At 31.5% G+C, this 16,750-nt stretch overlaps 2 protein-coding genes across 2 annotated transcripts; both read right to left on the minus strand.

Moving 5' to 3' along the window:
- Positions 1–3,131: 3,131 nt before the first annotated feature.
- LOC136272987 (toll-like receptor 2) lies at positions 3,132–6,178 on the minus strand. The gene has a single exon (XM_066076450.1). It carries the CDS (start codon positions 5,748–5,750, stop codon positions 3,825–3,827), a length of 1,926 nt encoding a protein of 641 aa, XP_065932522.1. The 5' UTR covers positions 5,751–6,178; the 3' UTR covers positions 3,132–3,824.
- Positions 6,179–12,807: 6,629 nt separating this feature from the next.
- On the minus strand, positions 12,808–15,245 carry LOC136272988 (uncharacterized). The gene has a single exon (XM_066076451.1). The coding sequence runs from the start codon at positions 14,908–14,910 to the stop codon at positions 13,330–13,332; it is 1,581 nt and encodes a 526-aa protein (XP_065932523.1). The 5' UTR covers positions 14,911–15,245; the 3' UTR covers positions 12,808–13,329.
- Positions 15,246–16,750: the final 1,505 nt, after the last annotated feature.

A 16,750-nucleotide genomic window follows, 5' to 3' on the forward strand; every position in this document is an offset into this window, starting at 1 on the left:
GGTACGTGTACAGAACCACAGCTTCAAGTTATTCAATAGTTTAAAGATTGTTTTGGGTTTGTTTTCTGAATCTTGTTATTTGTATGAAGAGTTTATAAAAATATTAACCTTTGGAATTGCATAAAGCTACAAAATGTTTGCACATTTTGGCGTGAAGTACACATTGAAATTTGAGGGAAAATACATGTTATCTGTGCTTTATAGAATATATACTTGTTCATTTTAAATTTGGCCCGTTTTCAACATTTTCTAGACCACTTTTTGTTTTATAAACAATCTAAAGATTTACAATTTAGTTCAAACGTTTTACGCAAACCTTTTTGTTTGTTTAAATTGAGAACATATAGCTCTTCAGAAGAAAGAATAAAGGAAAGTGAAGTGACTTAAAACAGTTTTCAGTTATTGCGGTTTGCTTTGATCTTTCTTTATCTCAATTTCAACTATTAATAAAAGAAAAAGTGAGCAAAGTCACAAACCTACAGTGTACTCTTTCACCTTATTTCACAATGCTACACAGAATGAACCACAAGGTATGCATTATTAATACACAAAATGATTTCATAACGGGGATAACGCGCAGAAAATCATCAGATCACCAAACTTCCTGCATATGTGTTTATATATTCCTTTGTCTTTAACAACAAACAAATTGTAAATACAAAAGGGCATAAAATTAGGAAATCATAATTTCCCGGTAATACATGTACGCACATCTACAAGATGTATTCTAAATACAACGTATTCACGAAATTCTGTGCAGCGGTTTTAGAGGAGTTGCACTTACGAAAAACAACAATCCCGGACGGACGAACGGACGGACGGACTAGTCAGAATCTCTCATATCCTGTTGTGATGATTTGCAAATGACGTGCATTCAGTACATTCGACGTGAGGCATTGCCATGAACTGCCAGTCCAGCCTCGTCATCACTTATAAACCTGTCATGTGTAAATTTTGAATTTACTGGGTGAATGTAAAAACAAATTTTACAACATGACAAAGCCTTGTCCTTCAGTGGGAATTTCCTACATGAGTGGCAATTGACCGGTTCCTGCTAATATTGACAACACCATTCCATCCACCATTTATCAGTTTAAAAGCACTAACATGCTCGAGATCAATGCAGCATTCATTGTTGACCAAAAATTTTGACTTCGCTTAAAGTACGTTTGTCTGCACCGCCTTGGTGTGTTATGTGACCAACGAATCGATTATCGTTAATATTTGTTTATCGAAACCGTGCACTATAAGAGTTAAAACATTAAACATGCAAAAGTAATAGGTAACGAAAATTCCAGTGGCCATTAATTTTGAACTCATTCATACTTACAGTTGAGACTAAGAAACAGCATTATATTAATAAAGTATTAAAATTTCAAGTGACAGCCGTGGCACACTTAATTTTTATATCATGAAGTGTTTATAATTTATGAAGACAACTAAATGGTTTTAATGTCAAGCGTTAACTTTATATTCATTCCATTTAAAGCGTATGTCGAGCGAAAATGTTTTCTATTATAAAGGGGGTTTTTGAAACGGGTTTCCCAAAAGGAAAATCCGGTAATTGAAATGATGAAAATGGCAGGCGGGCGGCTGCCAAAAAATGTTTTAATATAATTACCTTTTGTTGGAATTTTTGCAACGGGGTTATATGTATTAGGTTAAATCCTGGTCAAGATGTAGTAAATGATTTCAGAGCGTCTTTCGGGTGAATATGACGTCATTATTGATTTGATGAATCTGTTTACCGTACTTTATGACTTTTAAGGAATTATGGAGAAAATGGAACAATTTCTTTACTTTCTATATGAAACCAAGAGAATTGTAATTCCGATACCTACATGTATATTAAATTTTCATATAAAAGAGGAGCCCAAGAGTCATGTCGTTTTTTGGAGAAACTGTAGGCATTTAAGATGTATTTCATTGGTCAAAAAATGGAAAAAAAACTGCGAAATTTGTTACTTATTTTTATTATATTTCATAGACACTGAGCTTTTATACATATAAGCATGATTTTTCATTGTGTTAATCAGACATTTCAGCCCGATACAGCTTTTTTAGCAAAGCTATTGCTTTGAAGCATCATTAAAAGAATTTGTATCTTGAATTTCGTAAACTAGTAGGCACCTTTTTAAATTTTTATCCAGGATTTCCGAATAAAAAATCAGGTTATTGAAAGGCGAGTGGGTGCCAAAAGGGTACCACTTTTGTACTGATAATTCCTCTTACAGTTTCCATGATAGGAAGATTTTGTTTTGCAGATGTATTGTACATATACCAGAGTTGTGCATTTTACTTAAATTTAGATTTTTATAATGTATGCAAAAATGCCAGCTGTTGAATTAAGTCATCTTTTGGCATAGTATTGCATGTAGAATACCTCTACTTTGGATAGGTAGTGTTAATAAGTGTTTATCAAATCAGCTGTTCATACAAAAGGAAACCCGTTTTTGCTGTCACACTGACATGTACTTTTTACCTGTTTAGATATATATTTAATATATCATATGAAAATATGAACTTTGAAAAATTACGGTGTTCAAGAGTTAATAAATTTTATTTTAAAGAGAAAAAAGGAGAATTATTTCACATATTGTGCTTCCTTAACACTTCATAGCCACGCAAGCGCAGGGGAATATAAATACTTACTTAGCGTCGCGTACATGTAAATCACCAGCAAGCGGTCTTTCGTTGAAACCGAAGCATTATTATTTGATTGTAATGTTTATGAACAAAACAATTGTAAAGACGTATTATTTAAAAAGGAAATACTATTCAACAGTACCAAAAGTATATTAATTTATTCTCGTTTTACCCATGTATGTCATTAAAAACAAGACTAATTTCAAAACGGTTTTCTGGTATTATTTTTGTTAGATTTTTGAAGAATTTTTTTTTTAATTAAAGCAGATTCAGTTTAACTTTTTGACATGCATTAAAATAAATTTGTATCAACTCATTAGTAAAGTTTTGATATTTCAAACAAAATAGTTTAGAGAACTTAACTATATATCTTTTCCACTATCAAAACCAACAAATCTCAATTTGGATAGTTAATATCTTCTCTAAAGAACCGAATATAAGAAAATATTTTAATACTTTTCATAAACAGCATGAGAACTTTAAATTTATTAATATATACTTTTCAGAATTGGTCAGGGGTCATTTTTTAGACATAGAATGGAGTTAACGTTGGATCAGGGGTAGCTGTTATAATACTGTAAACTTTCGAACGCTTCTTTTGTGTCGAGAAAAGAACTCCGATATGGTGTTACTTTTAAGCAATTCTTTGAAATTGTTGGTTTCCAATGAAAAGTGAAAAGAATAAAAATCATATACTTTTGGCATCTGATATAAATGCTAAACCAGCCCTTCGTGTTTGCTACAGTAAAATTAGAAATAATTAGAAACCACAAATGAAGTCAACACTAATTTACATAGTATAACAAAATAAAAATGATTATTTTTACATAGCATAACAAACTGAAAAACTGTGCACTTGTTCTGTATTATCATGACCCACATTAGGAATATGTGTAGCCCTAATTAAAATATAATTTTCAAAAAAATTGTTAAATGTACTTTTTTCTTTAAAGGTAATATACAATGCACTTTGCAGATTGAAGGTAGAAAGCTACAATAGCAAAAACGTTTAACACAATCCCATCCCTTTTATTTTAAAAAATGAAGAAACAAACTTCCAAAGGACATTATGAGTAAGATGTAAAAGCTTCTATATTATGTCTAGGAATTCACAAGAATTGTTTTCTTAAAATCGTTGAGAAGCACATTCTTCACAACTTCAAGAAATTGTCTTGCTGTTAAATATATCCAAGATTTACTTGTGCCACCTTAACTTTGGGTGCAATCCTCCTTGACCCTTTGCCTTTATATGACAACGAATACAGCAGTCTGTCTATGAAAATGTGATCGTCTTTTCTAATGTATGTAAAAGTCTTTATACACCTCTTCAGATCATTTGGAAGATCTTTATCTGGAATGTCCTCCAAAAGAATGATAATCAAATGTCGCTTTCTCTCTACAATGCTCTGTTGAAAAGCTTCCTGAAATTCCCACATGCAAAATTGACTGCTAAGGAAATTTTGGGATAGGATAATCACAGTGTGTTTGCTGTTTTCAACGCATTTTATGATGTTTTCAAATATCGTTTTCCCAGGGATGAAGTCTTTATGGTGCATACAAAATTTTAAATGAGCTAATCGTTCGTTTTTATTTTCTTCGAATAAGTCCTGAACCCATTCATAGTCACCATTGCTGTAGGAGATAAAAGCGTCGAACTCCTTCTCTTCGCATAATTCCACTGGCTGACATGGCAAGACAACGTTAAATCGGGTGAAAAACAAAATTTGAATTTCCCGCCTATATTTTAAAATAAAAATAAAAAATGCGATTAAGAAAAATGACAAAACACTCAAAGCCACAGTAACTGGCATCAACTCGAAATCACAGTTAATATCATTGGATGTGAGATCTTTCAGACGTCGTCCTCGAACACTCTCAGGGAGATGGCACCGCAAATCTCTAAAGTACTGATAACGTTTGTATTTTTCAGAATTCCAGTCCGTTTCCTGAATATATTTTAAGACTTCTTTCATTTCATTTGTGCATGTGCAGTTAAAAGGATTATCTGTTATATTGACGAAAATTTTCTCGTTTAGAATAAGTCTTTCAAACATGCGGACAGAAAGTTGACTAACTTCATTGTGTGTGAGATCATATGTCAAATTCGGTATGGGTTTGCCCCAAACTCCATTAAGGCTGATTGGAAAGAGAATGTCTTGAATGCGATTGTAAGACATATCCATGTACTCCAAAGCCTCAAAATATATCCACCAGTTTTTGAATTGTTCGGGAATATAATATATATCAGAATGAGATACATTAAGAATTTTTAATACAGGATATAGTTTTTGTTCCGTTAATGCATTAGCGTAGTATCGATATCTTATCGTATACGAGTCCTCAAGTGTACGCAAAGATTTGAACACGCATTTGACGGTCAATTGTCGATCATTTGCAATCATCTGTGTCGCCAATTTTACAAAGATACTCAAATCCATCGGCATATCATTTACAAAGATAAAACGATGGTTACGTTTTATCAATATTTTCAATGTTTCCTCATCACCACAAACGAGGTTGTTAGGTATACTACTTCGATTCAGAGACGCGTGGTCTTTGATGGCTTGATATCCAACCTCAATCTGGACATTTATCAACACATACTCCTCCATTACATCGGGAAAGGTGTCCAACTCAAGATTTCTGTCGTCTGCATAGTAGTCGGTTAGAATGCAGTCTTGCACATGAAGTTTTACTATGTTTTTCGATTTCCCTTTATCAGGAAGCGAGATTCTACTCCATTGTTCACATTTTACGTTGAAACTGTAGAATGCATTAATCAACGAAATGTACTTTCTCAACTCTGTAAAGTTCCATTTCCCACTAGAAGCATCGTCAATATAGCAATTATAATGGAAAGTGTTATTCTTGGATTCACTACCATCAAGAAAACAAAAGTCCTCCCAAGAATCGGGAAGGTTCTTCAGAATACCTGAAAAGGTTGTGTTATAGTCTTCGTCCGTTATATTACTTGTCACTGGTCCAATGGTTGTATCGTTTATTGCCTTGGTCTCATTTCTCTCGCTTTGAAAATCTGCATCGGTAACTAGGGGAAAAACATACGATGAAGCAAGAAAAAGAAACCAAATAGAAATAAATTCCATTTTATCACTGTCACAAGATAAATAATTCCTTAGTTGGTAAAAATGCCCAGTTTACCCTGACTGTTATCACGCAGAAACAACATATAACAAAGTTCAATATAATGGCTCAGATGAATTCGTGAAGCCAGATGCGCTTCGTTTAAAAATGTAAACAGGTGTTTTACTATTAATAAAACAGGTGTCCTTGCTTCAGTGGTTTTGCGTGTTAACGTTGCTGGCAAGTTTAATGAAAGTATCTCAGTTTATGAGGAAAACTAAAAAAAATGTACGAGGTTGACTTTAACTATAAATTCGTTGGAGATAACGGTCTTTACTCGCAAGTACTTTTTGTCGATTAAGGTTGTTTAACACGTTCCTCATTTTTATATAACTTTTTCCAATAATATTATATTGATTTACTACTACTTTGACAAGCTTTCTTGAAAAAAATTGGGAACCTTACCAGGCATTAGTTAAAAATACTGGAGTATGCAATTTCCTACGTAATCTTATTGAAATTACCTTTAAATTGTTGATATAAATATTTTGTATATATATATATATATATATATATATATATATATATATATATATATATATATATATATATATATATATATAATTTTAAGAATGATTATATATTTTATATAATTATAATTTGATTAGGTATATTATCAGGCTGTTGAAATTTTGGAAAATAATTATCAATTTTTAAGGAACGTGTCTGTTGACCTTATATCAGAAAATGTTACCTTAGAGTTTTTTACTTATCCCAGTATTTTATAAGATAAGACTGTTAAAGGTCATCCTTTTCTTTGAGGAAAGTTTTGCTTATAAGTCCGAAATTTTAATATGAATTTCTAGCATGTGTTTGACTTAAAAAAGATAAAGAAAATAATTTTGGGGGAAAACTTTAAAGATGTTATTGGTATTCATAAAAACAAAGTCCAAGCAGTATTCAAACTCAAAACAAGCGAGTCAGTACATTGGCTACACCAACATTGGCTATAAATAATAAAATGTTTCATAGAGGGGTCAAATCGTCATGTTGTGATGTACTTTTATTAAAAGAAGAAGTCACGGGGTTTCGAGGATCATTAATGAAATTAAAATAATATAATGATTAACTTCAGTTATTTAGTTACAAATCTTTAAAATCATATAACAGTTAACGTTGGATAGGTTTGTGACTGTCATAATACTGTAAATGTTCGAACACTTGTTTCGTGTTTAGAATCAACCCTGATATGATTTTATCAAGTCTCAACCCCGGAACAAAGACACATCGGTACAGTAGCCGATGCTGATCATGAGATTTTTCATTTTATTTCAAGTACGTTATATATTTGTATTAAAGAAATTTCTCCGACCGGAATAATGCTGAAAGGCTCTATATAAATGGCTTAGAACAAACATTCTCGCCAACAGATCTACTACTAGCAAGCAACAAAAATGTTCCCTAACATTAAGAAATAAAAATAAGTAGTGTAGTTCTTAACTAGTAATAATGAATTAAACTAATAATAATGATACAGTTACAAAGTAAAATCAGATAAAGATTAATAACTTTAATAGAGAGCACACCAATACTTATCTTCAGTGTATTTATATCCTGGTTTCCAAGACATTTCAAAGTGAAGGCAACAGGGTCCATCTGCCCAATGGGGCGTTCTACTCTTCAAAAATAAAACAGAAAAATGTAAGTGAGATTATCAAGTCCCAAGGGACATATTTGCTCGATATTGTCTAGGTTTTTAACTTTTATCTCTTCAATTTTAATTTTTGAGTAAATTTGTCGGCTTACATTTCTTTCACATGTGTTAAATAGAATCGAATAAATTTTGTTAAAAACGATTTAAAATGATTTTTCGGACAAAGTTTAATTTAACAAAAACAGACGACGGTTTTCTTTTGACATAGTTTAAGCGGTTTTAAAAGAATAAATTTTATTCTACAAAACACATTTACAAACTCGATCCAAAATAATATGTATTTCATTGTGAAAATTTAGATAATGGAAACAGATAATGGTGAATAAAACGCTTCCATATGAAAAAAGAGCCAAAAACAAAACAGATTATACTATATTAATATTCCTCATCGACAGCAATGCACAATTTTTGATGAAAGGAGCTTGATGTGCTTGAAGTAAATCTTTGGTGCTAATAATGTTTTCAGAATAAGCAAATAATGCATCTTGTCTTACAAGCAAGTACTAAAACAAATGTATTTTCCATGTTTGTTCAGTTGCTTCTCTATAATGATGAGGTTCATTTTTCAAACAAAAGTGTTCAGCGTGTTTTGTTTTTTTTGTATTCTTAAAACTAAAACTTTTAAAAAAGTCAACGCACCGTAAGTTATAACATTTATCAACAAAGAAAAACGTAAAAGTGGCGTTCAAGCAGAACTGGCGGAAGCTGTGAACATGTTTCAAGTGTGGTTTACTGTGGCCCCAAGCTGAATACCGAACAAATAGTAAAAAAAAATCAAAAGGTAGATAATGTAAATTATGAACATGATAAATAATAACAATAGCAAAAACTTTGCCTTGGACGAGGGTTTAGTTTGAGAATCAATACAAATGATTACATTTCAAAGATTTTTCTTAAGATACAAGAAACCTTTTAAGAATTTATCAAGTCGTTCGTGGTTATTTTTACTGCTCGAAGAATATTAAAATCAAAGAGCTGATCATTTGAACCCTTAATTATACCCTCTCCCAAGTTTCTGCTCCCACCACTTTTTACTCAGTATCTCGATCATTATGAATTCATTTGTGTCCAAACTACATCCATTCACTAGAATGGAAAAATCCAGATTATCTGTTTTGAACAGCCACTTCGGGTTTTAATATACAACCAAAAATAGGAAGCCTAGGCCTACTGGAAATTTGGATTACAAACAATATTAGGTACCCCGGCCCGAATTATATCGTTAAAAAATTGTGCAAGGTGTCCCGTGTACTGCCGAATGTAGAAAAGATGCAAACATATCCCGATTTTGAATCTCTGTGTTTGTGCTTTTTTTATGATGTTTGTTTTCGTTCATGTGAAATTCTCCGAATATAAACAAACGAGGTGTCAATAAAGAAATCTTGGTTTCCCCCTTTTTTCGATCTTAATTGAACTTCATTGACACGTATGTCTGTTTACAATGAAAATCATGAAAAAGTGACGGAAGCAGTAACTTTGGACAAACTATAGGTTACATTTGATCAAACATTTAATAATAAATAGATAAATAAATGAACAATCACAAGGAGCTACAAACAACTCAAACATTTTTTTTGTTTGAAATGTATGCTTTAAAGAATTGTTAGTTAAAGATATTTTAATTATTCATAAATGTTATTATTTTAGATTATGCAGCTACGAACCACCTAAGTCCCTTGTTTCATATCATTTTGAGAAGTTTTTAATTTTGCAACCTTTATATTTTAGTTTTATGACTTCATTTATTATTTTTTAAAATGAGGGTATTTTAATACGGACTATTCGTTTCAGGCCATGAAAATTTCAACGTTAATTCCCTTTCTTTTGTATACATATAGGGAAAACGTATAATATTAAATAATCTGAGGATGCATTGTATGCTTATTCACAGAATATACAAATTCCCTTACTCTGCTGGGAGAAATGTTCCTTTGAATTTAAAAGTTAAGCCATGCGATAGTGAATGAGCTGCGGAAGCATGTTTGTCAGCGCAACTTTCTTAAACTGTTGAACAAAATGTTTGGAAAGTATGTAGTTAATAAGAACTTAATTTGTTTGAGTGCACATTGACAGAAATTTCCACTGAATTTCTTTTTTCCTCTTGAAATATGCCTTTTTTGCCTAGAAAATGGCCATTATTTAATGTACTGTTGAAAAAGATTGTCGGCGCCACTCTTCTTAACCCATTATTCAGAATTTCCTTATACGCCAAAGTACATTATTTACACGGCAGGAAAATTAATAAAATTATCGTATAGGGAGATATTTCGAATTAATTAACCGGTCAATATATATATACACAGAAGATCAATATTTTTTTATATTATAAGGATTAACCGCATCTAGTACCATTCTGGCACAGTTTGGTGTTGAGAATAAAATACATGTAGTCGATAATTTATGTGTTTAAGTCGCTACACCCTCAAATGATTATCACGTAGTAAGTGTAATAACTCTGTCATTTAAAATAAATTTATGATTAAAAGTGTACACTCTATTATCTATCTTGATTTGAACAGGTACATGTAGTATGCGTTTTACTATACAGCACTGCCCAAGAGCAAGAATTTACTCCAGCTAGTTTGTTTTTTTTTTTGCATGATTACATCGGAAAGCCGACCATTCTTCTCGTTTGTTTGTTACCTACAAATATGCATATTTTGTAAGGGCTGCCCTAGGAACGTTTTTGTCGGCATTATAATTAAATAAACACATAAAATTACCCAAATGCATTGTTATATGACAACTTTTTGACTTATGTTTGACGACGCATTGCGTTCTAAAATATAATTGTCTTTTTGTTAGAACAGTACAGGACCAACGCTCACTTCTTCTAACCAGGTAATTAAAACTTTATCATGCCACCGTAAAGTGTACTAAACTAAAATAAAAACAATCTTGTATATTTTTAGGAACAGGATTTTTTAAATAAAACATCCTAAAATTTTAATAAGCAACCATCGTTTTCTTGCCTGGACACTTTAAAAATGATTATTTTATAGATACAATGTATGTAAGCAAACGGATTTAATAAATATTCACATATCTGACAAAAAATCCAAATACTAGCACTTTCTTATTACGATTAAACTTAAAAACAAAGCAAGTAAATGTGTAAAGAGATTGATTCATGATAAAAGCCCTTCCATTATCACAGTATTACACTGTAGTATCTTGTACACACAACTTCTGCTCTTTTCATAACTGTTGGCTATAACAGGTACCTTTTTTCGAAAAGTTGAGGCGAACTACTGTCAACGTAGCGTTTATCTTCTACTCAACTAAGTGTTCATTTTCGTTTTGACAAATAGCTAGACTTCTAAACACATAGAAAATAATGCTATAGGTAAGAATACATAATTGAAAGAAACTTTTATCGAGAAATTAAAATGCTCGTTTAAATAATAAAACAAAAATAAACTTTGTTTGCATTGTTTTAGTGTTGTGATGCATCAGAATTTGTCTTTGCAAATAAATTCTCTTTTTTAATTTTATCACGATCAGTTTCATTTTTTTTTTCTTTTTTCTGTGGTTTTATCATATATTTTGTGACTATTGGTCTGTAAAACACTTTAAGTGTTAATATTATAATTAATACAGATTACTCATTCATTTTTTTGACCGATCCTTTATGTTGACAGTCAACAAAACGGAGAGTGAAAAGTTCCGATCGTTTTTTAAGACAAACTGATTAAATTCAAAACGGGTTAATTCATGCCAGCTGTATGGTTTGTTTGTAGAACATCTGCAAATCGCACATAGTTTTGTTTTTCTTCATTTGAAAGAAGAGTTGAAGAATTCCGAGAATTTTCTTCAAGGTCGTCCTCCAAAAAATGATCAAATTATTGGATGCCCTTTTTCTAAATTTTGTATTGTTTTAACATTGATATAATGATGAAATACTTGTATCCCCTATATAAGTTAAATAATTTGCTTGTAACTGGACACTAACAAACGATTGCCAACTGTTGGTATTGTGACAGGCTACAAAAATGTTGATTGCAAAATACTGACAAAAGATATTTTAGGATCGAAACGGCATTTTATGAAATTAATAATAATGAAGAGAAATGTGATTCTTGAAAGTGAGATGTAAATACAGGACAACATTTAATATAATATAAAAAGAAAAAAAAAATAATCAAGTTATGTTGATGTATTTCGAAATCGCCTAATTAACTTCTCGTTAGACTTCATTAACCCTCTGTATTGATAATTGTTTAATTCCTGTTCATCATTTAAATAATATCATTGTATCTGAAGAGTTGCATTGGTTGACCGTCTTATATCTTTTGAAAATAAAGTTTCTTACATTTTTGGGCCGTGCTGCTGTAGTGAATGGTTGCATAGACGTATCAATGCTGACTGTTTTAACAAGTTGATGATTTAATAACCAAAAAAAAAAAAGAAAAAGAAAAGAATGGATGACATTAGAAACAAGGTTTCTTGATGACATACATCTAATTTTTTTTTAAAATATTAGTTATTAACATTATCTATGCAAAGAATCGAGTATTAATTTATAAAAAATAACTCAATTTAGTTTTAGCTAAAGTTATGTTGTTGTAAGGATGCAAGTTTGTGACGTATTTTTTTAAAAGAATTAAGTGGATTTTTCTCAATAATTTTGTCGATTGTTTCAAGTACGTGTATATTTCTTTCTTATCTATGCCCTGGTCAAGATGTTTATGTTGATCTATCTTGCTTGCACTAAAAATGGAAATTAATATCTGTCAGCAGGTTAGAAATGATTCTTTACTTAACAGTGATACGCTGCCTTTTTAAAAATTAAGATGATAACTCAGAATTCGTTAATTTCAAATCAGTAGATATCAAATTCAAGGAAAAAAGATATTGAAATAAATTAATTTTCTTTTCTTTTTTATTTTAAGTGATATGCTGTAAATAGAAAAAAAATATAAAATGTTAATTTGAAATATCGAAAAAATAAAAAATCTCATATGATTAATAAAATTGCTTAAAGTTATTCCAGTAGTTTCATTTTTGGTTAAGAGTCTTCCGGCCTCTTTTCAATTTCAGAAAAAGTGGGAAATTCCCAAAAATTTTATCATGTATTAGAAACGCATTTGTAATGATCCCATTCACGTGTCACCACAAATGACAATTTTTTATCATAAGATTAATATCGTTAATAAATATTTTCTAATTAATTCTTCATTGTCTTCATTAACCTTACACACTTTATTTACCATTTATTAATGCGATCCTTTATTTAGATTTTATTAGACAATATATCACGCAAAGATAGAGAGAAAGCTGGAGATAAAATACATGCAAGTGTGTTCTATTTATCTTTAGAACTGTTTTATTAATTAATTATTAATTAATTTATTACAATACGACACAATTCAATTATCTAACCACATACATTTATTTGTCTCTGTTATCATGTTGAAACATGTAATAACATTGCAGTTATTGAAAATATCACAGTAAATTGGGCGTTGTGTTTGTACAATGTAAATTAACATTAATACAAACCTTAAAACAAAATTGATCATTTGGTACAATGAAAAGTTCAAATGGATTTCATGATCTGAATAAATAACAACATAAAACGTAAAAGGACATTGTACACGTCAGTTATGTTCATAACACCTTATGTTTCTTAAATAAAAACGTATGTCACCGCCATTACATATTTCATAGAAATATGGAATTTTCCCAATAGACAATGAAGGACTTCAAAAGACATTAGTGTCGCAATGTTATGACTACAAATTCTAAATGACGTTATTTGCATATCCTTTAATTGGCACTTGATTAACTAAAGTTACATCCAACATCTTACAAAGTCTTTAAATAGGTTTAACTTGCCAACTGAACCAATAATAACAATCCATAACGACGAAGTTTTAATCTGTATCTCACAAAATCGATGGAATTTTAATATTTGGTATTTGTTGTTTTTCACCAGGAATTACGACGGTGTAAATCTCAGCGGGATCAGAGAAGTTCGCGGGACTTTTACCCGCCAAAGAATCCACGTTCCAGACGAATCTTTGACGTGATCGTCTGCAGTAAACCAATGCGACAACAAATAAAATAATGACCACAAGAATACCAACCACAGCCCCTAAACAGGCTATGCCCTCCACCATCATTTTTTCCACCACTAAAATTTCACAGTCCAAATCTTTGTTTGTTAAATCCAACAACTGTTTCCCGCGCAAACTATCCGGATAGTAGCATCTCATTTCTCGGATATAGCTATAGCGTTGGTACGAGGGCTGGGACCATTTACCCTTGTCTTTGATTAAAGCGATTAACTGCTTTGTCGTGTCTGTACATGAACAGTTGAGAGGGTTGTTTCGAAAATCGACGAAAAGCTTCTTGGTTTCCGCTAGTTTTACAATCTGCTTAGCTTTGATATCAGTGATGTTATTGTAAGATAAGTTTACAGTTAATGCTGGTACATCCCAGACGTCAACATCTGAATCAAATCTAAATTTTTTGATATTGTTGTGAGAGGCATCTATCAACTGAAGATTCTGAAGATGATAGAACCATTTTGAAAAAGACTCGGGTATTGTTTGGAGATTAGAATGAGACATATTGTAAATAGATAGGACTGGAAAGTTCGAGTTTTTGACGTTTGGGGAAAATCCATTGTCCGATGGACTATCTTCTTTGTAAAAAAGACTTGTGAACATACATTTATGTTCTGCAGATGCAATTTTTGCATGAAAATCTTTGGAGGCTTGTTTTAACTGTTTTCTTTCCACGCGTGGCAATTTTAATCCAGAAAAAATCAATTCCACATCATTTTTCACTTCTGGAACTTTACTTTCTCTCATGTAGTATGATTGGATTAATTTACTGTAATCGGCACTGTCCTCAAACTCATATGTTGTATTTCTATCCACGTAGTAATTAATCGTATCCTCGTTTCCACAGTCATAATCTTGATCGATTGGATTTTTTGTTATCAGTATAAGATTTTTTACATCAACCACAATGATGTTGTTTCTGAAGACATAATATTCCAACTCGTCAGGTATGTCGCTCTGTTTCTCTAATCCAGAAAAATAGTCATCAAGTCTACAGTTTTCTACGCTTATTCCCCGAAGGTTGGTTGCTTTCATTGGCCAGTATAGAGATATGGTGGCAGCATCTTCGCATTTCACCGTAAACGTGTATTTGATATTTTGTTTAGCAAGATGATGCTTAAGCTCATCAAACTTCCATAGCCCAGAAAATTGCCGATTGACAAAACATTGTACGTACACTTGGAGTTGGTGCTTCCTTCTCGGAACGCAAAATTGTTCCCATCCTGAAGGCAAAAGCTGTTGGTCAGCTCTTTGGCGCTTTGGTCTTAGGCTTTGAAGTTGTTTAGTCGAAGTTACTGTCATAAACTGGAGAGTGAAGCACAAAGTTAGGGCGATTATTAGTCTGTAGTAGCTGATTCCCACTAGTATTTCGGTCTGACAATTGTTGGCTGACCCCATATTGAAGAGCAATTGCAAAGAGACGAACAAAAGTGGAATCAAAATTGTAAATCAGTTTGTTAATCCTATATACTAATATAAACAGTCCCTTTAGACTACCGACGAAAACCGGGAATGCCCCGTTTGTATACAAGTAGATCCTGTTCTTTTCTTGTTAATTAGTCATCCGAGGCTTTTCTTACAATATCAAAGTCATAATCATCAATCAAGCCCAATAGTCGTCACGAAATTACACAAACTATGTGTTATTGTGAATAGAAAGTCTGCAGAATTCATTCATCAAAGAAGCGGATACACAATAAAGACTCACATTATAAAGACAAGTTATAGAACAAGGTGAGAGCTTGTACGTAAATTGACAGTTATAAAGACTTCATGGTCACGCTTCAATGAATTTTTGATTTACGCGCTTTTTTGTCCCGGCTTTCCAGGTTATAGGGTTAAAACAAATTTTAATCAAATATCAGAATATCCGGCTGTCTTTACTTCCAAATTTATAAATCTAAATACATCTCCGCTAATTTATTACTGACAGGCTGTATTATAAAAGCGTCTGTGTGACATTTTTATCATTTTTATTTAGGTTCTTAAAAGAATGCATTGTTTTGAAAATATTTTGGAAACCCAAAGAAAAATAATTATATTTGCATAAACTGAGTTTTTTATTCACTTTAGCGTAATTCGCGTTCAGTTCTTTTTTTCAAGGACTTTTATAGTAAGCTTTAAATTTGTGTCTTCTTAAAGAAAATACTTTTGGTGAAAAAAATATGATACGTTGTTTTCAGAAAGTTTAGTTTCAAAATATGACATAAAAGTTTGCTTCTAAAGTGTTTATTGAAGAAAGAGTCAACACCGAACTGACAAAACAGAGTACAGGGAAGAAGAAATTGCAGAACAAGTTAAAATGTTGCTGAGTGATTATAATGCCCTCTTTCCAGAATAAATAAATGACCTTTTTCTTCAGGACACATAGGTCATTATCCTGTATATATGCCACATGTACATGCATCAAAATATATAATTTAGTTGGAAATAAAGATATACAAGATGACGTTTTGTGCCGTGTTTGATTGATTAGATCAATGATGCTTTTTGCTTTACATGCCAATACAAAAATAAAGCTCTTCATTCACTTCATCAAAAAATTATCGAGTCATGTCCAACTGAAGATGGAACAGATGACAAAAAATCCGGAGCAATCTCGTAAATCATCAATTTGATATGAATATGATATGAATAGTTGAACTGTGATGATGCAATTTCTCTGCATGCAGCATGCATTTAATGGACCAGGTGAATAAGAGACACATCCTTTATCATATGTCATTATTAGAAACTTGTTAGCCGTTGTCTGTTTCTATACGTTTTAGGAATGCTACTAGAATTTAAACAATACGCTTAACAAACAAAAAATTATTGCATCCATTTATGAATAGCTGGGATTTGTTCATTACGTATGTAGTAAATATACTGATTTTACAGCATTTCAGATAATTAAGGAATTCAATGTATAATGAAGGGATATTGAACAATTTTGAATCATTTTAAGTTAGTTTAAATATGTATTCCTAAATAACAACGAAAATGAAATTAACCAAATTCACATTACTGACAACATATAAGAAGCCAGTAATTTTGCACCTTAAAATTTTCTAAAGAGTTAACGCCCCTTGATTAAAAAAAGAAAGTTTTAATTTTGTCCAAATATCTGCAGTAAATGATTTATTTTATTTCATATTTTAAAAGTAGAATATTTATGCATGTTCTAACCAAGACAGTTTTACGAATTTAAGTTACGTTTTACGGTATCTTAATAAAATACATGTTGCCCATAGAGTTC

This window comes from Magallana gigas, chromosome 2, assembly GCF_963853765.1.
Source record: "Magallana gigas chromosome 2, xbMagGiga1.1, whole genome shotgun sequence".
Taxonomy (NCBI): domain Eukaryota; kingdom Metazoa; phylum Mollusca; class Bivalvia; order Ostreida; family Ostreidae; genus Magallana; species Magallana gigas.

Coding starts and splice junctions, on each gene's coding strand:
- LOC136272987 (XM_066076450.1), bottom strand. CDS start 5,750: ATGGAATTTATTTCTATTTGGTTTCTTTTTCTTGCTTCATCGTATGTT.
- LOC136272988 (XM_066076451.1), bottom strand. CDS start 14,910: ATGGGGTCAGCCAACAATTGTCAGACCGAAATACTAGTGGGAATCAGC.